This window comes from Octopus bimaculoides, chromosome 30 (assembly GCF_046866305.1).
Source record: "Octopus bimaculoides isolate indiv1 chromosome 30, ASM4686630v1, whole genome shotgun sequence".
Lineage (NCBI taxonomy): Eukaryota > Metazoa > Mollusca > Cephalopoda > Octopoda > Octopodidae > Octopus > Octopus bimaculoides.
Genome location: NC_142957.1, coordinates 13,942,829 through 13,967,904, shown reverse-complemented (window position 1 = coordinate 13,967,904; position 25,076 = coordinate 13,942,829). Strand labels below are relative to the sequence as shown.

At 41.2% G+C, this 25,076-nt stretch overlaps 1 protein-coding gene across 2 annotated transcripts in view; it reads right to left on the bottom strand.

Annotated features, from left to right (window-relative positions):
* Nucleotides 1-25,076, bottom strand: part of LOC106878440 (C2 domain-containing protein 3) — a 57,448-nt gene that overhangs the window by 23,553 nt on the left and 8,819 nt on the right. Inside the window, exons 9-30 of one of the 2 annotated variants that reach the window (XM_089346298.1) lie at nt 24,182-24,302; nt 23,138-23,254; nt 21,908-21,982; nt 20,010-20,502; nt 19,173-19,350; nt 17,258-17,373; nt 16,449-16,567; nt 16,188-16,352; nt 15,115-15,280; nt 13,514-13,737; nt 11,942-12,074; nt 10,558-10,679; nt 9,414-9,524; nt 8,487-8,573; nt 7,700-7,804; nt 7,267-7,349; nt 6,832-6,884; nt 6,133-6,285; nt 2,843-2,977; nt 2,302-2,396; nt 589-708; nt 415-468 (exon numbers count right to left, since the gene is read on the bottom strand). In XM_089346298.1, coding sequence (XP_089202424.1) covers nt 415-468; nt 589-708; nt 2,302-2,396; nt 2,843-2,977; nt 6,133-6,285; nt 6,832-6,884; nt 7,267-7,349; nt 7,700-7,804; nt 8,487-8,573; nt 9,414-9,524; nt 10,558-10,679; nt 11,942-12,074; nt 13,514-13,737; nt 15,115-15,280; nt 16,188-16,352; nt 16,449-16,567; nt 17,258-17,373; nt 19,173-19,350; nt 20,010-20,502; nt 21,908-21,982; nt 23,138-23,254; nt 24,182-24,302 — 3,025 coding nt within the window. The remainder of the gene's footprint in view (nt 1-414; nt 469-588; nt 709-2,301; nt 2,397-2,842; nt 2,978-6,132; nt 6,286-6,831; nt 6,885-7,266; nt 7,350-7,699; nt 7,805-8,486; nt 8,574-9,413; nt 9,525-10,557; nt 10,680-11,941; nt 12,075-13,513; nt 13,738-15,114; nt 15,281-16,187; nt 16,353-16,448; nt 16,568-17,257; nt 17,374-19,172; nt 19,351-20,009; nt 20,503-21,907; nt 21,983-23,137; nt 23,255-24,181; nt 24,303-25,076) is intronic. The other variant, XM_089346299.1, reaches the window with a different exon arrangement.

The following is a 25,076-nucleotide window of genomic DNA, read 5'->3' as shown; positions in this document are numbered from 1 at the left end:
ATCTCCCTAAGAACTACGTTAAAGATACATGTGTCTGTGGAGTGCTCAGCCACTTGCACGTTAATTTCACGAGCAGGCTGTTCCATTGATCAGATCAACTGGAACCCTCGTCATTGTAACCAACAGAGTGGTAGTCATATACAGATAGACACACACATATATATAGACAGACAGGCAGATAGGTAGATAGATGTGTGTGTGTGTGTTTGTCTTTTTTTGTTTGTCTCCCACTACTGCTGGACAACCAGTGTTGGTTTGTTTACATCTCTATTAATTAGCGGTTTGGCAAGATACTAAAGCACTAGACTTAGATAGGTACTAGGGTCGATTTCATTCAACTACACTCTTCAAGATGATGCCTCCAGCATGGCCACAGTCCACAGAATGAAACAGATGAAAAGTGATAATTCTTACCTGTTTCACATGGGTTTTATAGCTGATAACGACATTCAGATCTCCAGAGGTTACCTGAAAGTAAAAAAACAACAATACAGTAATATATACACACATATATGAGACAGTGCCAGGAACAGATTTGAGAAGGGGTAGGGGTGGAGAGGAAAATGCAAAGAAAAGAAAAGCACTCACCGATTCACTGGTTTGTGTATCAGTCGTTACCATGGTGAGAGGGAGTTTGAATTTCTGCGTCAAGGGTTCTTGCTTGTACATTGAAATCATTGCACACAGCTTCACTAGGGGCAACATTGCCTAGGAAAGAGAGAGAGAGAGAGAGAGAGAAATGAAAAGAAATATATTTGCACTGAAGCACAAGGTACATATTTATACAATACTAGCAGAAATACCCGGCTTTGCCCGGGTTAAAGAGAATAATGAAATCTAAAAACGCCGTCTAGACTACGCAACCCTCAACTGTTAGTAGCTACGATACCATATTTCTACATTAATAACTCTCCAATCCATGCCAGCATGGAACATAGACATTAAGTGGAGTGCCAGTCTCTCATCTAGGAGGGCCTTGAAATCAATGTTACCAACTGGGGACTATGTGTGTCGTAGTGATAATAAAAAGACCCAAAGGAGGTCTGCAACGAAATAATTTTACTCAACACTTTGCAAGTGAATCAGTGGAGGCAAAGATGAGTCTCATTTACTTGACAATTTATGCACCACATTGCAGAAATCACAATGAAAGTATATCTGAAAGGGTAGTACTACACTGTTGTACCGTTGAATTACAAATAATGCTCATCTGTTATGTTCGGGTTAAAATTTCATCAACATCAAAAATATATGAATTTTCATGGGAGTTATGGCCGTTATACATAGAATATAATTTCCAAATTTCATAAAGATCCGTTCAGTACTTTTGACGTAGTTTTGGATAAGAAAACAAATGACTAATGTGTGTGTTTGTGTGCATGTGTTTGTGTGTGATGGGTGTATATATGTATAGATATCTGTATGCATGTATATATATGTATATATGTGTACATATTACATGTACATCTATATATATATACATCTACACATGTGTATACATATACATGTATGCATATAGATCTATATCTATATATATATAGATCTATGCATATACGTGTAGATATACATGTATATGTATACATATACATCTCTTTCTCTCTCTCTGAAAGTATCGAAATGTGATTGTTTCAGTTAGTGGAATAGTTTCATTTTTAAAGTGAAAGTATTTGACATGAGTGTTTTTGTTTCACTTTTGACACGTAATACTTAAATAGTGGAGAAGATATTATGTTGCTGTGGGCTCGAATTCTGGAAGAAGTTAAAATTTTTTTTTGACTAAAACACAACTGGAACCCTAAGTAAGGCATGTGTAAAATTTGAATGAAATTGGTTGCGTAGTTCTCGAGTTTTAGGGATTCACACAGACAGACAGACAGACAGACAGACAGACAGACATTCTCATTTTTATATATATAGATAACCATGTGTGTGTATATATATATATATATATATATATATATATATATATATATATATCATCATCATCCCTTGGCACCAGGGACATTGCAACTCATTTCTACAGCTGAGTGAAACTGGAGCAATGTGAAATAAAGTATCTTGCTCAAGAACACAACACACAGCCTGGTCTGGGAATTGAACTCACTACCTCATGATAGTGTACCACTCACGCCACCATCCCATTACGTTATCACCTCTTTGTCCGTCAGTGTTTTCCAGATTTGGTCATATTCCTTTCTCAGACCATTTCCTCCCCACCCCCACCCCCCGCCACTCCTCAACAAAACCAAACCCCTCCATGACCTGGAACAGCCTAGAAGAGGCGCGGAAGGGAAGGTTTACCTTGGCAATGACTTGATCTCTGATAACGGGATGATAGAAACGGCAGCAGACCTGGAACAGGATGTCATTCACTTGGCCCTCGGAGTCAACACAAGCTGAAGAGAGACGAAAAAAAAAAGCAATGAAACTTTCTGGAAAAGTTCGAGGAAGGGGAGGAGGGGAAGTATGACTTCCTGGAAGTCCAAGGAAGGGGAGGAGTGGGAGTATGACTTCCTGGAAAAGTCCGAAGAAGGGAAAGGACTTCTTAGAAAAGTCCGAGGAAGGGAGGAACGATTTCCTGGAAAAGTCCGAGGAATGGGGAGGGAGGATTTCATGGAAAAGTCCAACGAGGGGGAGGGGAGTTGGTTACTTCCTGGAAAATTCGAAGGGGGATGGATGGGGAGGAAGCATTTTTCTTGTACTCTGTCTTCTTTCATGCATCTCATGGTGGCCATGCACAACACAACAGGTACATACAAAAGCAAAAAGTTAGCGCATCAATATCATTGATAACAATAATAACAACAACAACAACAACATCAATAATAAACAAGGCACTCACCAATCAACAACTTTGCTTGCAGAGGTGTATTGGGAGGCAGCACCATTTTGTGTTGAGTTATAGCATGGAATACTGGATCAGGTAGACAGAGGGTGATGCCTGTACGAGATGTCTTCATGGAAATGTCAGTAATGGCTGGTAAGAAGAGACACAAAAACACACAGAGATATAGGGTGAAAGGCAACAACAACATGTGGGTGGATGTGTTAGTGTTCGATTGGTGTCAAGTCTTTATTTTGTGTTGAGTTATAGCATGGAATACTGAATCAGGTAGACAGAGGGTGATGCCTGTACGAGATGTCTTCATGGAAATGTCAGTAATGGCTGGTAAGAAGAGACACAAAAACACACAGAGATATAGGGTGAAAGGCGACAACAACATGTGGGTGGATGTGTAAGTGTTCGATTGGTGTCAAGTCTTTATTTTGTGTTGAGTTATAGCATGGAATACTGGATCAGGTAGACAGAGGGTGATGCCTGTACGAGATGTCTTCATGGAAATGTCAGTAATGGCTGGTAAGAAGAGACACAAAAACACACAGAGATATAGGGTGAAAGGCGACAACAACATGTGGGTGAATGTGTTAGTGTTCGATTGGTGTCAAGTCTTTATTTTGTGTTGAGTTATAGCATGGAATACTGAATCAGGTAGACAGAGGGTGATGCCTGTACGAGATGTCTTCATGGAAATGTCAGTAATGGCTGGTAAGAAGAGACACAAAAACACACAGAGATATAGGGTGAAAGGCAACAACAACATGTGGGTGAATGTGTTAGTGTTCGATTGGTGTCAAGTCTTTATTTTGTGTTGAGTTATAGCATGGAATACTGGATCAGGTAGACAGAGGGTGATGCCTGTACGAGATGTCTTCATGGAAATGTCAGTAATGGCTGGTAAGAAGAGACACAAAAACACACAGAGATATAGGGTGAAAGGCGACAACAACATGTGGGTGGATGTGTTAGTGTTCGATTGGTGTCAAGTCTTTATTTTGTGTTGAGTTATAGCATGGAATACTAGATCAGGTAGACAGAGGGTGATGCCTGTACGAGATGTCTTCATGGAAATGTCAGTAATGGCTGGTAAGAAGAGACACAAAAGCACACAGAGATATAGGGTGAAAGGCAACAACAACATGTGGGTGGATGTGTTAGTGTTCGATTGGTGTCAAGTCTTTATTTTGTGTTGAGTTATAGCATGGAATACTGGATCAGGTAGACAGAGGGTGATGCCTGTACGAGATGTCTTCATGGAAATGTCAGTAATGGCTGGTAAGAAGAGACACAAAAACACACAGAGATATAGGGTGAAAGGCAACAACAACATGTGGGTGGATGTGTTAGTGTTCGATTGGTGTCAAGTCTTTATTTTGTGTTGAGTTATAGCATGGAATACTGGATCAGGTAGACAGAGGGTGATGCCTGTACGAGATGTCTTCATGGAAATGTCAGTAATGGCTGGTAAGAAGAGACACAAAAACACACAGAGATATAGGGTGAAAGGCGACAACAACATGTGGGTGAATGTGTTAGTGTTCGATTGGTGTCAAGTCTTTATTTTGTGTTGATTTATAACATGGAATACTGAATCAGGTAGACAGAGGGTGATGCCTGTACGAGATGTCTTCATGGAAATGTCAGTAATGGCTGGTAAGAAGAGACACAAAAACACACAGAGATATAGGGTGAAAGGCGACAACAACATGTGGGTGGATGTGTTAGTGTTCGATTGGTGTCAAGTCTTTATTTTGTGAGCAATACCACCATTGGTTACAGATGTTCAATGGACCAATCAAAGGTTCACTGAATGTCTGGAGGTGAGGAGAAACACAGATGTGAAGGTGCGTGGCACAGTGGTTAAGGTGTTCAACTCATGATCATATAAGGTCGTGAGTTCAATTTCCAGCTGCATATTGTGCCCTTGATCAGGATGCTTTATTTCATGTTGCTCCAGTCCAATCGGTTGAAAGAAATTAGTACCTGTAATTCAGAGGACCAGCCTCGTCACATCCTGAGTTACACTTAATCTCCCTGAGAGTTATGCTTAAGGTGTATGTCTGTGGGGTACTCAGCCACTTGCTTTTAATTTCATGAGCAGGCTGCCCCATTGATCGGACCAACTGGAACACTCGTCATCATAACCAACTAAGTTTCAGTTATATATATATATACATACATATATATATATACATATATAAACCCGTGGAAGAGGCAGGCCCAGGAAGACCTGGGCTGAGGTGGTGAAGCAAGACCTTCGTACATTGGGCCTCACCGAGGCGATGACTACTGACCGAGACCTTTGGAAATGTGTTGTGCGTGAGAAGACCCGGCAAGCCAAGTAAGATCGTTGCCAGTGCCCCTGGACTGGTTCTTGTGCGGGTGGCACATGAGATGCACCATTTTGAGCGTGGCCGTTGCCAGTACCGCCTGACTGGCTCCCGTAGGATTTTCGAGCGAGATCGTTGCCAGTGCCCCTGGACTGGCTTGTGCGGGTGGCACATAAAAGACACCATTTCGAGCGTGGCCGTTTTCGTGCGGGTGACACGTAAAAGCACCCACTACACTCTCTGAGTGGTTGGCGTCAGGAAGGGCATCCAGCTGTAGAAACTCTGCCAAATTTAGATTGGAGCCTGGTGTTGCCATCCGGTTTCACCAGTCCTCAGTCAAATCGTCCAACCCATGCTAGCATGGAAAGCGGACGTTAAACGATGATGATGATGATGATGATATATATATATATTTACACTTTATTTGTGTATTAAGTCTACCATTGGTTTCATGTTAAGAAATATCTCAACAATTCTTCCAGCCGATCACATAGGAAAGATTGGTGTTTGGGCTCATTTTCGATTAAAACATGAAAAATCATAAGAACTCACAAAGTCTTGCAAAACTTTTTGGTAAGCAAAAACAAGAAATCAAGAAAGCAGATGTTGTGTGTATCTTTCCTTGAACGGGTTGCCCATCATTGCAATATATGCTTTCGTTACTCTGTTGGAGTCTGTTATTTTGGCCTTACATACAAGTTCTTTTACCAGACAGCTATCATTAAGGGGACAGCAGTTCAGAGATCTACAATTATAATGTGTTTCTGGGGTATTCTTGGTCGAGTTGTTTTTATTGGGATTGAATATTATCAACCTCATATTGGGGGAGGCAGCTATAGCTAACTTTAACAGTGTTGCTATTGAAGATATTATAGTATTTGTGAGAGTGTGGGAACACCCCTAACCACTAAACCACACACTTTCACACAGGTGGCTATTTAACAGAAAGTAAACCTTACTTACATCCAGTTTCCTTGGAACTCGCAGAGTGTGATGCTTGAGCGGTTGACTGAGTTGGGAAACTGTACTGCACAAAGCAATCCGCTTCTCCATAGACCATTTCTTCTAAATGTTGAAGGTTATGAATGTCTTCCACAACCACTTCAAAGACATGTTCTACAAAACCAAATAAATGTGCTTTTATAAAATGTTTCGTTTCTTTTTGGACAGACTTTGTACAATATCTTATGAGATAACAGTGAGTAAAAATAGGCGCAGGAGTGGCTGTGTGGTAAGTAGCTTGCTTACCAACCACATGGTTCCGGGTTCAGTCCCACTGCGTGGCACCTTGGGCAAGTGTCTTCTACTATAGCCTCGGGCCGACCAAAGCCTTGTGAGTGGATGTGGTAGACGGAAACTGAAAGAAGACTGTTGCATATATGTATATATATATATATATATACATGCGTGTGTGTATATGTTTGTGTGTCTGTGTTTGTCCCCCCAACATCGCTTGACAACTGACGCTGGTGTGTTTACGTCCCCGTAACTTAGCAGTTCGGCAAAAGAGACCGATAGAATAAGTACTAGGCTTACAAAGAATAAGTCTTGGGGTCGATTTGCTCAACTAAAGGCGGTGCTCCAGCATGGCCACAGTCCAATGAGTAAAACAAGTAAAAGATAAAAGAAGACAGCTATAGAGTAAAAATCACCAAAACTTACCAATATAATCTTTACAAAAACTTTCATCAGCGATTGTTGAGGAACTGGTGTTTCTAGCAAAGAAGATAACAATCAAAGTTATTTGTCATTCGGATGTGTTATAATCATCAACATCATAACAATCAGTATATTAGATACACACACACACATCACAGTATATGGCCACAGTTAAGAGTGGTTAAGAGCGTGGGCTACTAACCCCAAGATTCCAAGGCAGTGACCTGAATAATAATAATAATAATAACAACAACATTGAAAAATACCTTAGGAATGAGAACCCAGGTTAGAAATTTCCCCAAGACACCTGGTGAAAGCTGGAGAGTATATCAGCCGAAACGTTGTGTTAACAACAAACAAGATGAGGACAAATATCCATCAAATGTAAATAATAAAAATGATGCGAAATAAAAATAAAAAACAAAAGGACACACTTACATCAGAGATTGGTGACGATTGGGGAATTGTTGGCGCAAAAAAGACGAGCGTCTTTCAATTGTGACTTGCTGTAGCGTGGACACCTGGTAACATATAAATTACACAGTCAAAACAGGAATAAGTAATCATAAATGGTTTCAAATTTTGGCACAGGGGCAAGGCCAGTAATTTCGAGGGGAGGGGGAGCAATAAATTACATCGACTCCAGTATTCAACTGGTATTCGTTTTATTGACCTTGAAACGATGAAAGATAAGGTTGACCTCGGTGGAATTTGAACTCTGAATGTAAAGACAGATGAAATGCTGCTAAGCATTTTGCCTGGCGTGCTAACGATTCTGCCAGCTTACCACCACCATAACATACTGAGCACAATAAATGATAAAATATATAAAAACAACAAAAAAAAACCGAAGAAATGTTGTAGCATTTACCTGTTCTATAGATCCCATCGCCAATAATACCTTCAGCTGTCCATGTTGGTAGTTGGTGAGAGGGTCCACAATAGGCATATAGCCATCGTGGGCTACAATAGGGTACTGTGGAGAGAGGAAATATATAAAAGAGACATAGGTGAAACAAAATATATTTTGTTGGACCAATGATTATGGATTAAATGTCTATATAAAACGTGTGTGTGTGTGTGCGGTTCAAATTTACAGAAAACAAAAGATAGGTGAGGGAACAACAAGAGGCAGGTGTATTAGTTTGACACTCAGGAAGAATAGATAAGTCTTTGATGTTTCAAGCCTATGCTCTTTGACAGAAAGAGATGAGTGGGGGAAAAAATGGAGAGAGGGAGAGAAAAAAAAACAGAGAGAGAAAAACTGTTGGTATTGAAAATGTGCTTTCTTCCAGCTCTAAGGGTTTTTAACTCTTATTTCTAGCAATATAGGTGCTACCGGGCGTTGTGAGTGTTTATTGAGCAAAAATACCTAAAGCTCCACAAGGCTCCTGCAGGGGATGGTGGCGAACCCTGCTGTACTCTTTCACCACAACTTTCTCTCACTCTTTCTTCTTGTTTCTGTTGTGCCTGTAATTCAAAGGGGTCAGCCTTGTCACACTCTGTGTCACGTTGAATCTCCCCGAGAAGTATGTTAAGGGTGCATGTGTCTGTGGAGTGCTCAGCCACTCTATAGGTTACGCAAGGTGGAGAATTTGGGGAGATTTCTGAAAAAATGAAATAAAAATTAGCAAAAACGTAAAGTATAAACAACTTACTGGAGACTTCAGCAATGTTGACACGATTCTCTGGTTACGAAGGGAGAGGTAGAATTGGTGGAGACTCAGCTTTACCACACCAATTAACTGCCATATAATAATAATAATAATAATAATAATAATAATAATAATAATAATAATAACAACAACATCATCATCATTTTAACATGCACTTTTCCATACCCACCTAAGCAGACGGAGTTTATTGAGGCAGATTTTCTATGACCAGATGCCTTTCCTGTCACCAACTCTCACCTGTTTTCAAGCAAAATAATATCTACCCTGGAGGAGGAGGAGGAGGAGGAGAGGAAAATCCCTTCTATTGAAAGCACAATGCCTGAAATTTTTGGGGAGGGGTCTAGTCCAGTAGTTTCCAACTTTCTCATAGTGGTTACAAACCCCTTTATTTAAATGAGTTTTCCCCCACGCCCCCTCCCCTTGATATGCTTATCCTTATATATATGAAATTTTGAATTTAGTTCACAGACACCCAGTACTACCCTTGCAAACCACTAGGGGTCTGTGGACCCCAGGTTAGGAACCACTGGTCTAGTTAATTACATCAAACCCATTGCAACTTATTTCGTGAATCCCCAAAAATCAATTTTGGTGGAATTTGAACTGAGAACATAAAGATGGACAAAAGACTGTTAAGTATTTTGGCTGCTGTGCTAACAATTCTGCCACTGTCACTCTGACCAAAGGAGGCCCTATATATATATATATATATATATATATATATATATGACAGGCTTCCATACAGTTTCCATCTACTAAATTCACTCACAAGGCATTGCTTGTCCCAGGGCTATGGTAGAAGACATGCCCAAGGAACCATGCAATGGGACTGAACCCAAAACAAAGTGGTTGCAAAACAAGCTTCTTAACTGCACAATAACAAGACACAACAAGCCTCTAAAAACTCACCTTGTCATCAGACACTTCCAGTGATGTCGTCGTTTTATTCCAGACCTCTATAATTAGGTAATTGTTGCGAATTCTCTCCAAAAAGTTGGCTGTGACAAGAACTGGTGAAACCTGTTAGGATGAGTAAAAAAATACTTGATATATCACGTTTATTATCATCATTTTAACATCCCTTTTTCCATTTTTGCAGGGTCAGATGGAATTTGTTGAAGCAGATTTTCTACAGCTGGATGCCCTTCCTGTCACCAATCCTTATCTGTTTCTAAGTAAGGTATGGTTTAGCTGAAGACTATAAATCCCAAAGGGCCACTTGTAAAAGCAACGAAAAAGCTTTTTGGAACACACAAAAATTTTAAAAAATTTTAAATGAGTGGAAATTGAACCAGAGTGTGTGTTAAATATATTAAGGCAATATGACGCTTTACATTATTTACATTTGGCGGATATTTGTCCTCATCTTGTTAATTGTTAACACAACATTTAGGCTGATATACTCTCCAGCCTTCATCAGGTGTCTTGGGGAAATTCCAAACCTGGGTTTTCATTCCAAAGGTATTTTTCAATGTTGTTGTTATTATTATTATTATTATCATTATTATTATTATTATTAATATATAAAGGATTGAGGTAACTCCTCCAGAGGACTCTATATCTTCTCAATCCTTACCTCAAATGGTGCTTTTTATGTGCCGGTGGCACATAAAAAGCTACATTTGAGCATGATTGTTACCAGCGTTGCCTTACTGGCACTTGTGCCGCACTTGTGCCGGTGGCATGTGAACAAAATATTCAAGCGAGGTAGTTGCCAGCGCCACTGGACTGACTCCTGTACAGGTGGCACATAAAAACACCATTTTAGCGTGGCCGTTGCCAGTACCACCAGACTGGCCCTCGTGCTGGTGGCACGTAAAAGCACCCACTACACTCTCTGAGTGGTTGGCATTAGGAAGGGCAACCAGCTGTAGAAACTCTGCCAGATCTGATTGGAGTCTGGTGCAGCCATCTGGTTCACCAGTCCTCCGTCAAGTCGTCCAACCCATGCCAGCATGGAAAGCGGACGTTAAACGATGATGATGATGATGATACATTATGTATGGCACACAGATGACTATTTTAATCCAATGTATTAGAATGTTCTGTGTACCTGAATGAAATCATATTGAGGATTGTTTGTGTGCCAGCATATACTGGATCTGACCTTCTGCTCACACCAAAACATGCGACAGACCAAGTAGCTGTTTCTAGTGGCAGGAGGAAGATTTGAACCTGCAAGAGGAAAAGAAAACAACAGGGTGAAGACATACAAAAACAACAAACAATAATTGTAGAATGCACACACACATAAATTGTGACAAAAGTTTGGTGGAAGATTTTAATTCAAAACTTATGAAAACAAGACATTTGTACTACAGAGAGCCAGAGGTGGTTTCAACCAGGTTGGTATCAAAAGGGTTAAGAATTGTTTCTCTATTATATATTTTAACCCTTTTGTTAACATATTTCTGTTGAGATGCTCTGTGTTTCTTTCAATTAATTTTACATATAACAAAGAATTTAGTAAAATAACTTAGTTATCATTAAACTAGTGTTAGGAACATAAATTGTGACTAAGGTTTGGCGGAAGATTTTAATTCAAAACTTTTGAAAACAAAACATTTGTGCTACAGAACCAGAGGTGGTTTCAGCCAGGTTGGTATCAAAAGAATTATAAATATCATGGTGATTTTAACCCTTGTGTTAGCATATTTCTGTTGAGATGCTCTGTGTTTCTTTCAATTAATTTTAAATATAGCAAAGAATTTAGTAAAATAACTTAGTTATCATTAAGCTAGTGTTAGGAACATAAATTGTGACTAAGGTTTGGTGGAAGATTTTAATTCAAAACTTATGAAAACAAGACATTTGTACTCAGAGCCAGAGGTGGCTTTAACCAGGTTGGTATCAAAAGAGTTAAAAACTGTACTCTGTGCAGACTTTTAAGCTAGCTCCTGTGGAGGGCTAATTGGGCTGCTGCCCAAAACTAACGAGAGAAATAATAATAATAAAGCGTTTATTGGTACCCTACCAATATAGTATTACTTTAAATTCAGTTTGAATGAAAAACTTGTAAGTTTATGAATTTCTGGGGTTCTTTTAAAATTTAAATTTTCAACTGTTAACATACAATAAACCCTCGTCCAGGCCTGATCCCAATGCTGGATGTTCAAGAACCAAACAAAGGGCAGATTTTCAAACCTGGGATCATCCTGATTCCAAAAAAGATATATGTCGTGTAGACTGAGATACAAGGGTCCTGGACAGACGGACAGACAGAATTTCATGTCTGTTATTACAGATGGTGTTCACACAATTTTTGTCTACCACATTTACTTACAAGGCCCTGAACTATAGAAGAAACTTGCCCAAGGTGCCACACAGTGTGATGGAACCCAGAATCAAATGGTTGTAAAGCAAGCTTCTTAACCCTACAGCCATGTCTGCACCCATGAAGAAAATAAAAAAAATCAAATATAAAAGGGTATAAATACCTCGTCCGTCACCCCCTCCTCTTTCTTGAACAACAGCTGCAGCAGCAATGGGGTTCGTTTTGGTAGAGGTTGTGTCAAAGGTCATCTTGCGACCTTCACTCACGATAAGAATGGAATGGACAGCTAATGTCTGCTGTAGAGTAAAAGACAAGAGAGGTTAGTGGTGGGGATTGGTGAGAGGTGGCAGAGAAAAAGAGGGTCATGGAAAGTGGGCACGAGAAAGGGGACATGGATATGAGACACAATAAAGGGAGATGAGAGTGGACACAAAAAAAAATGGAACATGCCAAGATAAACAGATTTTGGCAACAGAAACGACATCTAGCCAGAGAAAATCTGCCCAAAAATGCTGCAGCCACCCCAAGCAAGCATAGGAAAGTGAACATGATGATAATGATGATGATGACGATGACTCCTGTCCCAGCAACCTAACCAATCAAAAGTCTTGATTCTGAACAAGACTCTTGGTCTCTCTGCAGAATTGCATGAACAAGAAAACAGGTTTTGCTGGTCTGTTCTTCATCAACATCAACATTATCAACATTATTTTTGTCCCTTTTTTTTATTCCATGTTTACATGGATTGGATAAATCTAACTCATACGGTAGAAGTCGTGGAAGCCCTGGAAGACATAGGATGAAGTATTAAAGGCTGAGTCCTATGAAAGAGATAACAGGGGATCGAGATATGTGGCACATTGCTGTACTCAAGAAGACCTGCCCACCACAGCAGAATTGATATCCTAAAATCAAGGTGCCACATAAAAAGCACTCGTGATGATGTCACATATAAAGCCACCCAATACACTCTGTAAAGTGGTTGGCACTAGGAGGAGCATCCGGCTGTATAAACCGAGCCGAAACAGACCATGGAATCTAGTGTGGGCCGTGGACTGGACAGCTCCTGTCAAGCCATCCAACCCATGCCAGCATGGAAAACGGATGTTAAATGTTCATGATGATGTTGACAATGATGATGATATACATGTTCAGCAAAATCGAGGATCTGTCAAGCCCTCACCCACAACCCATCATCAGTTTCCTTTACTTCCACTGCCACTGAACTGACATCCTCTACATCCAATGCATTCCTTGTCTTTCACTATTTTCTTTCAGTGCACTTTTCTACACATCTGCCTTTTCTGTTCTTCTATGCCATTCCATGTCTCATATTCACCTCATACCTGGACACCTCATTTCTCTCACTTTCTAGACCATGTACTCATCTCTTCAATAAGACACTGGGTTCTCTCCACCATCATAGTTTTTTACACCATTCTATACCCAACTCAGTTGAGGGGTCTTATCTTGCAGGTGCCTGCCAAACTCAGTGGTGCCGGTGCCACATAAAAAGCATCCAGTACACTCTGGCTTTAGGAAGGGCATCCAGTTGTAGAAACCATGTCAAAGTAGACACAGAACATAGTGAAGCCCCCTGGCTCGTCTGTTCTTGTCAAACTGTCCAACCCCCTGCCAGCATGGAAAAATGGACGTGAAATGATGATGATGATGCATGTACACAGGCAGTCACACACACACACACACAAACAGATGATCAATCAACAGAACTTACATCTTGTACATCTGGATAATGCTGTGACATTGAAGATGAGTTTGCTTGGACAGTAGTGGTAGCGGTGGTAGCAGTGGTGGCCAGCAACGGAGCATCATTGGTGCTAGATATGTACTGAGGAAACTGGCGTTCGCGTGGCTCTGCAACAGTTTCTAGGTGACAGTCAGATTTCAAACCAGCTTCTCTCCTCTCGGCCAGAATATCTGCTTCACAGGTAATGTCAGCTGCAACAGAAACACGAGATATTTTATGACGACAAATCTTACAATGCTGGATATAATATAAAGATGATATAATGTTGTCGCAGTAATTTGAAACTGAATCCCTGGATATACAATCACACATCACAAGCAAGTCACCATAGTTTCATGCTGATTGGTTTATTAACCAACCAATCACCATGAAGCAATGGCATGGACAGATTTTCTCAAACATTCTAGAATCTGATTTCTGACTCCCTATAAAAAAAACCTTAAATGTGCGCTTTTACCAGCAAGAAGACCCAGGATGGCAGCTAAGACAGATGGTACAAATAGATGACAGGAACCATTAACCACAAATGTAACATAAATGTTGCTGTATCAATAGCTTGTGGTAAATTCCAACCATGACTCTCCCCCAGTATGTAATTATTGCTATTGTTATCTGTAAAAGGCCAACACAGTTTGTCTCTATGTGTGATAATAAAATCTTCTGCTAAATGTAGAAACCATGCTACAGCAGACAATTGGAATGTGGACAGCTCCCAGCTGGTCGGCTCCATGTCAAACCATCCAACCCATGTCAGCATGGAAAGCAGACGTTAAATGATGATGATACAAAAATTATATGACAAACATTATGACGAGTGTTACAACAAATGTAATGACAGATAATATAACTATTATAACTAATATATATATATATATATATATGTGTGTATATATATATCATCATCATCATCATCATCATCATCATCGTTTAACGTCCGCTTTCCATGCTAGCATGGGTTGGACGATTTGACTGAGGACTGGTGAAACCGGATGGCAACACCAGGCTCCAATCTAATTTGGCAGAGTTTCTACAGCTGGATGCCCTTCCTAACGCCAACCACTCAGAGAGTGTAGTGGGTGCTTTTACGTGTCACCCGCACGAAGGCCAGTCAGGCTGTACTGGCATCGGCCACGCTCATCTCGTTCGAGAAACCTCATGTGTCACCCGCACAAGAGCCAGTCCAGGGGCACCAGCAACGATCTTGCTCGAAAATCCTACAACAACCCCACACAAGAGCCAGTTCAGGGGCACCGGCAACGATCTCGCTCGATGAAATTTTATGTGTCACCAGCACAAGAGCCAGTCCAGGGGCAATGGCAACGATCTCGCTCCAAAAACCTCATGTGTCACCCGCACAAGAGCCAGCCCAGGGGCACCGGCAACAATCCCGCTCGGAAGATTTCATGTGTCGCCCGCACATGAGCCAGTCCAGGAGCACCGGCAACGATCCCGCTCGAAAGATTTCATGTGTCGCCCGCACATGAGCCAGTCCAGGGGCACCGGCAACGATCCCGCTCGAAAGATATATATATATTATATAAAGAGTGAGGGTGAAATGTGTTAAAAACCTGTTGTTCTGTTTGGTTGACTTTCAGTTACTTCTGCAAGTAGACTGTCTTTCTTGCCATGGAAATTGACTGGAATGTAGAGGGTGTCACCACTGTACTCAACTAGTCTGGTGTTTGATAAGGCAGCAGAGAAATTTGAGGCATCAGAGCCAATCTCAACAGTGACCTGTAGACGAGGAACAGATTGAGGTGGTCACAAAGAACAGTAAGTGTACATGTGTGTGTGTATGGGTGTGTGAAAGTGTGAATGCATATACATACATACATACATATAAATATAGGAAAATATATACATATTGGGAGAATTCACAAAAGAACAAAAAGACAAAGACAGGTGGTGTAGAAAACAAATAGATGTATTAGTATAACGCTCGGGAAGTGAAAAAGTCTCTTATGATACTTATTCAAACCCCCAAAGAATCCCTCTCAACACATGGCCACAATGCTCCTCCATTATTCCTGCTCATCATCAGAGGTGCATATATTGTCAGCCACTAATGGACATGCTCAAGTGGTCAAGGTCAAGCAAATGACAAGCAAATCTGTGGTATTCAGCGGAATATTTGCTATAATGATATTTCTGCTCGAGCAACTCAGAGCTGACTGTCTGAAATGTAATGGGAAATAGGTCAGTTTGAAAACATCGATGTCCTGGTCACAAAAGCAAAGTTTGAAGGGAATAGTAGTCATTTCCTTTACGTTTATTCAAAACCCCAAAGAATCCCTCTCAACACATGGCCACAATGCTCCTCCACTATTCCTGCTCATCATCAGAGATGCACATATTGTCAGCCACTAATGGCCATGCTCAAATGGTTATGGTCAAGCAACTGACAAGCAAATGTTCTACTATAGCCCCAGGTCAACCAAAGCCTTGTGAGTGGATCTGGAAGACCAAAGCTGAAAGAAGTCTATCATATATGTGATTCAAATGAAATTTGACTGCTATTTCTAACACATTAAGTGGCCTCATACAGGTTTCCCTCATTAGTTTGTGGTGGTGGTGGTGGTGGTGGTGGTGGTGGTAGTGGTAATGTGTGTGTGTGTGTTGGAGTGAGGGGTTATCCACTCACCTTCAGCTCCCCAATGGTAGGCAGTTTCTTTGACGACGTGTTCCGTCGTCTCGCAGACTTCAAAGAGGTCCCTGGTTTGCATACAGCAAGGTACTTGTTGAGACACAGGCTGCTGGCCTTCAGGACGGACTTCAGGGATAACTGACAACTACCAACGTGGGTCAGCTGGAATAAAACAAGGAAACATGAAGCAAGAGAGAGAGAGAGAGAGAGAGAGAGAGAGAGAGAGAGAGTGGGGTGGAGAGAGAGAGTTGAGCTTACCGTTTTTTGTTGAGGATCTCTGAAGAAGAGCTTGAAAACCAAGTAAGACCTCCACCAACACTCGATGGATTTTCTGTCAAACAGAATAGGAAACACGGATCTGTGGTGGAAGGTTATGGCTGTAACAGAACGAAAGAGAAAGGAAGGAAGGAAAGTTAGGTGAATGAAACTAGTGGTGGCGGCGAGGGAATAAACACAGTGAAGAAGAGTATAGAAAATAAGGCCTGGAATGAAATTCAGATGGAAAATACGTGTGTGCACATGCTTAAGAAGTCTGCCTTCCAACTACACAGTTCTAGGTTCAATCCCACAGCATGGCATCTGAGCAGGGCCATTTGCCCGAAGCAAGGTAGGATCCAGTTTGAATTCTTGCTAACTGGGACCTTGGTCTTAGCTAAGTATGATGATGATAACCAGGCCAAGAACCCGTACCAAATCAGTCATCGTCCAGTTTAACATCCAATAGTGGACAACAGGCCTCAATTTCGCCAACTCAAAGCGGGCAACAGAAGAAGACCAAGAGAAATGGCAAAACTTGGTTATCGACAAATACCCCAGTGACCCTACAGTCAGGGGATAAGATGGATGTTTGTGTGTGTGTGTGTGTGTGTGTATGCATGCGCTTTAGAAGTTTGCTTGCAAACCACACAGTTCCAGGTTCAATCCCATAATGTGGTACCTTGGACAAGTGTCTTCTACTATAGCTCTTGAGGAGGGTCGTCAACGACTACCCCAATGACCACACAGTCAAGGGATAGGTGAGCAAGAAGGAAGAAAGGGTGTGTGTGTGTGATATAGAGAGGACTCACTGTTTTCTTCAATTTCCTTTGATGGTGCTCGGATGACCTCTGTTGCCATGGTATTGTCAGATTGTTTGTCCCTAGAGGCAGCCACCACTGGAAACTTGTACTCCACAAAGTAGGATCTGACAAATTAGAAGAGAGAAGCAAAAGCATGATAAATATAACACACACACACACACACACACATTAGTGCAATACTCTAATCGCTAAGCCATGCCCCTTCATATGAGGTGAGAGCTGGTAGAATTGTTAGTGCGCTGGGTGAAATGCTTTCAGGTATTTCGTCTGTCCTTACATTCTGTAGTTCTATATTTAAGAGATGAGGAATTATTTACATTATTTACATTATTTACATTTGACGGATATTTCTCCTCATCTTGTTTGTTGTTAACACAACGTTTCGGCTGATATACCCTCCAGCCTTCGTCAGGTGTCTTGGGGAAATTTCGAACCTGGGTTCTCATTCCTAACGATGTTGCTATTATTATTATTATATTATTATTATTACTATTATTAATCAGGTCGCTGCCGTGAATCGAACTCGGAACCTTGGGGTTAGTAGCCCGCGCTCTTAACCACTATGCCATATGCCCGTGGGCATCGTTAGGAATGAGAACCCAGGTTCGAAATTTCCCCAAGACACCTGACGAAGGCTGGAGGGTATATCAGCCGAAACGTTGTGTTAACAACAAACAAGATGAGGACAAATATCCGTCAAATGTAAATAATGTAAATAACTTACATTCTGTGTTCAAATTCCATCAAGGCTGACTTTGTCTTTCATTCTTTCAGGGTTGATAAAATAGGTACCAGCTGAACACTGGGGGTCGATGAAATTGTGCACCCCTATGCAAAGGTCGAGCCAATGTGGTAGAGTAGGCTCATCAAGCCAGTATGATGTCAAACCCCAAAATTCACAGCCTCAACATCAGACCATAGTTTGTGGAGAGAACAAATTGAGGCCTTCATCCTGCAGAGGACTGGACATAAGCAATCCAATCTGTGATGGCACCTGTGCCCAGTGTCGCCTTCCTGGCACTTGTGCCGGTGGCATGTGTAAAGGCTTTCGAGCAAGATCATTGCCAGTGCCCCTGGACTGGCTCCTGTGCAGGTGGCACGTAATATACACTATTTTGAGTGTGGCCGTTGCCAGTACCACCTGACTGGCCTTCATGCCGGTGGCACGTAAAAAGCACCCACTACACTCTCGGAGTGGTTGGCATTAGGAAGGGCATCCAGCTGCAGAAACTCTGCCTAATCAGATTGGAGCCTGGTGTAGCCATCTGGTTCGCCAGTCCTCAGTCAAATCGTCCTACCCATGCTAGCATGGAAAGCGGACATTAAACGATGATGATGATGATGATGATGATAATATATAGATAGTTAAGTAAGATCAGGTAAAAGCCTTGTAGAATGCTATGCAAAGCTCATCCACAGTTATTGGCTATCTGATGTCATCATACAGTGGAAATGCTCTTGCTACTGGACATACGTCAGAAATATCATGGTATCCTCAGTGTTTATACAAACAGACAAATGATAGAAAATGGGATCAACACCATGTAATGTATACCTGTACACATATGAATCTCTTTGTGTTTATCCCCAGTCACCACTTGATGACTGGTGATGGTTTGTTTACATCCCTGTAACTTAGCAAATGAGACCAATAGAATAAGTACCAAACTTAGAAAATAAGTTCTGAGGTTAATTTTTTTTTTTCAATTAATCTCTTCAAGTCTGTGCCCCAGCATGGCCACAGTCCAGTGATTGAAACAAGTAAACGATAAAAGAGAGACCCTAGGTTGAAAGTCCTTCAGGACAAGCCATTAAGCTGACCTTCACTGACTCCTAACACCTGGAGAATTCCGTCTTTGAAGTTTACAAAATAAAAGACAGGTAAATGGCTGATGTAACTCACCCAGGTTTTATCCAAGTCACCTTCTTTTGGTGCAACTTCCTCGACGTGTTCTTCTCAGTTTGACCCTCATCGGCTAGCAGATACAGAGCATCCACCGACACTTTCCCAACGGTAGCTCGACCGAGCAATTTTAACCTTGCTATGCTGAGTGAGTCAGGGGATGGATGCACATCAGCTTCTGCAAAAAAGAAATAAAGGACTTACGATCATCCCTCTCATCATCATCATCATTGTATAATGTCCTTTTGCCCCGCCCGCCCTAAAGCGAGTGCCCTCGCCCTTGCTGCCGCAGTCGTTCTACGCCTCACGCCTCGGCAGTTTCGCTCGCTCGCCCGCCCGCCGGCAGCCGCGGCCGCTCTGTTCGTTCGTGCTCTCGCCATCGAACGTTCAGTTTCTTCCTCACTTGCGCCTACACGCCGTCGTCGCTGCCATGCGCCTGCACACCTTTGCTCACGCAGCCGGGACGACCTCGTCATACATGCCTTCTGTGCTCACTCACAGGTTTTTCGTTTTACTTTCGCTTTCAGCTGAATCCACTGAAGGCCTGTTCAGGCTCCTTGTCTAGTTTTGGCATGGTTTCTACAGCTGGATGTCATTCCTAACGCCAACCACTTCACAGGAGGCACTGGGTGCTTTTACACAGCACCACTACAGGCAACTTTTACAGGGCACAAACACTTACAAGTCTACAAGATTAGGGGTACTCAGCCTGTATGCAAGGGCAACCACACTTTTACTAAGCTTGATGTGTCATTTCAAGTACAGCAACACACCAGGAGTCTCGGTCCCAGTTAAACAAAACAAAACAAAACAAAACCAAACAACAACCAGGTTTACCTGTCTCGATGCTCTGTCCACTGGATGATACCATTTCAAAGGAAACTTTGGAAGAATCTGAATGGTTTGTGCCAACCGAATCGGTGTCACTAAGGTCACTTCCGTTTTTTCCACGAGTTGGCTCACGACCCTTGTTTCTGCTCCTACTCCTGCTTCTACTTCTACTCCCACTTTTACTCCTACTAGTTCCTGATTTTCTCCCACCCCCACTTGATTTCATGGGGCTCCTTGCTCTGGCCACTGACGAAGACTTTTTAGCCGTCGTTTGACCTGATTTTGTTGTTGTTGTTGTTGTTGCTGTTGATGTTGTCGTTGGTAATGGCTTGGAGGGATTCAAAGGCGGTTTTGACCTCAAGCTCACGTCTGCAGGAGATTTACCAGCGGGGGTCGTCGTTGGTCTAACACTGCCCGATGCTTCTGAGACATTTTCTGTATCGACAGCCACCGGAACCACCTGTGTGGCGGAGTGCATTGCATGCTGGGATACTCGTTGCTGGAAACAGATACAAAAAAAAAAAAAATTAATAAAACTGTACCATGTAATTATTGTTAACTTGGCAGAATTTGAACTCAGAATGCAAAGCCGGCCAAAATGCAGTTAGGTATTTTGATCAGCATTCTTTTACTTGACTGTGGCCATGCTGGAGCACCACCTACAGTCACACAAATTGACCCCAGGACTTATTCTATCCATCTCTTTTGCTGGACTTTTACTGAACTATATATATATATATATATATATATGCGAGTAAAAATAAATACAAAAAAAGGTGGATTTTTTTGTATGATTGTGTATAGAGGAATATATTATTTTGTTTAAAAGAGTTCCAACACTGTCTGTTTTTTATGTTTTATTTATATTCCTGCAGAACTAATGTGGGGTATAGAATATGGAATATACAATATATAATATAATATACAATATATAATATAAAATAAAATAAAATAAAAATGGATGGCACCATGAAATAAAGTATTGAATGTAGATGAAATATTGAGTGTTCAATATAAAGGATCAAATATATAAATATATAAATATAAATATATATATATAAAGGCGACTCGAGTTTCAGGGCTATTTCCCTTCGTCATGGCCGGTATGACAGTCTTTAACAGACTGTATATATATATATATATATATATATACACACACATATATATATATATGTATATGTATATATTTATGTGTATGTTTGTGCCTGTGATTGTCCCCCCCCCCACCATTGCTTGACAACCGATGTTGGTGTGTTTGCGTCCCCGTAACTTAGCTATTCGGCAGAAGAGGCTGATAGAATAAGCACCAGGCTTACAGGGAATAAATCCAGGGGTCGATTTCTTCAACTAAAGGGCGGTGCTCCAGCATGGCCACTGTCAAATGACTGAAACAAGTAACAGCTGGGGAGCAAGCTTCTAAACCACACAGCCATGCCCGCGCCTACAAAACTGCATATACAGTGCTGCGCATATGTATATACACTTTTATTGTAGGTGCGGGCATGGCTGTGTGGTTAGGTAGCTTGCTTCCCAGCTACATGGTTTCGGGTTCAGTCCCACTGCGTGGCACCTTGGGCAAGTGTCTTCTGCTATAGTCCCGGGCCGACCAAAGCTTTGTGATTGAATTTGGTAGGCGGAAGTTACTGCCGTGTGTGTATATGTCTGTGTATGTGCTTGTGCCTCTCTGAAAGAGAGAGAGGGGAGATAGAAGATAAAAGATAATAAAGTCCTTTGCTTTTTAAGAAAATAGGGTGTGATTTGAGGGAGATTTGGCTGGTATTTCCAGCAGGTCAAGCAACCACATAACAGTACCTTCTTTAGTTTGTCTACAGCAGGGTTTGCAACAGCAGATGAAAAAAAAAAGGGCAGTCTGAAGTGAAGATGGGTAATATAGTTCTACTTGCCTTATCCTGTCGTGGGTCAGTGTGTGGGTTAAGGTTTGGGGGATGCTGGTTCTCACATAGAAATTCTGGATCACACTGAAAGAAATGAGAAGTTAAGATATTGATTTTGTTGATGTTAGAAGTAACAGAACTGTGATCAAAAACATTGCAGACATGGCCACCACATTTATCGCCAGTCTTGAACCCCTGTCTTGCTCGGTGCATCAATCTGTAAACTGGTTGGAAATGTGAAACCAGAGGAATAGCTGCCATCTGGCATCTACCATACTCTAAAAGTCTTGCTCCCTTGGCCATGGACACATTAATCTCTGACGCCTGGAAACTGATATGGTTGCCACCCACAAGATTATCCACCCTCTTTCCAACAACAACCTTGGGCACTATTTTGAATTCCATACATTTAACACTGTTAAGACATGCTTACAAAATCAAAATACAATATACCACCCTTGACATTTGCAAACATTTTTACAAGCTCAGTATTGCTGAAACATTGAATAAATTACCTCTATTGGCTGTTAGCTGTCGGAACACTACATCCTTCAAAACTTCCGTGCTTCCTAAAATTCGCCAACAGTACAACTGATGCATATATATATATATATATATATATATATATATATATACATACACAACAGCTTCTTTTAGTTTCCATCTACCAAATCCTCTAACAAGGTTTTGAATGGGCCGAGGCTATAGTAGAAGACACTTGCCCAAGGTGCCACACAGTGGGACTGAATCTGGAACCATGTGGTTCGGAAACAATCTTGTTACCACACAGCCACTCCTGCACCTATATATGTATGTATATATATATATATATATATATATATATATATATATATATATACACAGATATAGGGCAGGGAATCGTCCAAGTAGTTCAGAGAAAAAATTTGTAGTTTGGAATCAGTAGTTCTTTGACTGCTATTTCTAAATTTTCAGTATGTTGGAGAAGCAACTCAAGCTAATCCCTGTATATTTATGATTATATATATATATATATATATATATATATATATATATATATATATATATATATATAAATATATAATGTGTGTGTGGTGTGAATATCTTACTTGGAAACAGGTGAGGGTTGGCAACAGTAAGGGCTTCCTTCTAACCCCATGAATGCATAAATGTTAAAATAATGACGGTGATACTGTGACATATACGCAATGCAATGCAATGCACACGCAAATATATGATAAGAAATCTGGTGTTACTGACCGCATCAGTGTAAAGAAGTTCTTGGAGAATGTCCTCTTGGTGGACAGGATCTGATATGTCACTGTTGTGTATCTCCAAACTGGACTGGCTGGATAGGGACAAGTTGGACATTGCCTGCTAACAGAAAATAACAAAAAGTAGGAGGATGATGATGATGACACACACACATTCATATATTACATATCTCTTAGCTTTTCTTTTACTTGTTTCAGTCACTGAACTGTGGCCATGCTGGGGCTCTGCCTTGAGGTGTTTAGCTGAATAAATCAACCCCAGTACTTATTTTTAAGCTGGTACTTATGCTAACAGTCTCTTTTGCCAAACCGCTAAAACAGAAAATTTACATTGCGGAACAGTCATTTTAACAAGTTGTATTTATTTATCACCCAACAAGATACATCTGCACCACCGGATACTCCTGAACCAGCTGTTGAGTGTCTTATCCAAGAGGAATCGATGCTAGATGCGTCGAAACAATTGTCGTGATTAACAATAAATTCTCGTATATTCCATCTTCTGTCTTTCATTTACTATATACTCTTTTACTCTTTTACTTGTTTCAGTCATTTGACTGCGGCCATGCTGGAGCACCGCCTTTAGTCGAGGAAATCAACCCCAGGACTTATTCTTTGTAAGCCTAGTACTTATTCTATCGGTCTCTTTTTGCCGAACCGCTAAGTTACGGGGACGTAATCACATCAGCATCGATTGTCAAGCGATGGTGGGGGGGGACAAATACAGACACGCAAACACACATACATATATATATATATATATATATATATATATACATATATACGATGGGCTTCTTTCAGTTTCCGTCTACCAAATCCACTGACAAGGCTTTGGTCGGCCCGAGGCTATAGTAGAAGACACTTGCCCAAAGTGCCACGCAGTGGGACTGAACCCGGAACCATGTGGTTGGTAAGCAAGCTACTTACCACACAGCCACTCCTGCGCCTATATGTATGTATGTACACACACACACACACACACACACACACACAAGAGGGGGGAAGATAGTGATAATGATGAATTCCTTACAATGGCATCGTGGTCAGGTCCAAGCACCAGGTCCATAATCCTCTCTTCGGAGTTCTCTGGATCACTGTTGAAGTTCTGTTCTGCAAGGATCTCCTGGAACAGACTACCACAGGAACTGCTTCTGGAAAAGCGAAGGGAGAGTTAGGTGGACATGAAGAAGGGCCAAGAAATCAAGGTAACAGGGGCCACCAGAAATTTCAGTAGATATTGCAAGAGAGAACAAAGATTGGTTGCAATCTACCTCAAGAGAGTAAGAAAGAGAGAGAGAGAGAGAGAGGGGGAGAGAGGGAGGGAGAGAGAGAGAGAGAGAGAGAGAGAGAGAGAGAGAGAGAGAGAGAGGCATGTGTGTGTGTGTGTGTGTGTGTATGCTGAAATGAATTGATAGGTCCACATATAACATCCCAAGGGACATCTCATTTTTTTTCTCTGGTGAAATTATGCTCATGTCACAAAAATGCAAAATTTAATGTACAAATTTGTAATTAAATTATTGAGTGTTAATTAAAACGGCTGTAAGAAGTGAAGACGACCAATTTGTTAATAATAAACAATTATTAACTTCCTTTATCTCCATTTTCTTTTCTTCTTTTAACTATATATATAAATATAATTAGTTTTGGTCAAGTTGTGTGGTACTTGGGGTAGTGAAGCTTTGAGGTACTTGGGGTAGTGAAGCTTTGAGGTACTTGGGGTAGTGAAGCTTTGAGGTACTTGGGGTAGTGAAGCTTTGAGGTAGTTTTGGTGAAGCATTGTGAGGATAACTTTGAAGAAGGCTGTTGTATATAAAGGGGTTGGACAAAATAATGGAAACCCCTTCAAATTTCAAGCAAATTTATTTTAATATGGGGTAGGACCGCCTTCAGCAGTAATTACAGCTTGAATTCTATGAGGTATG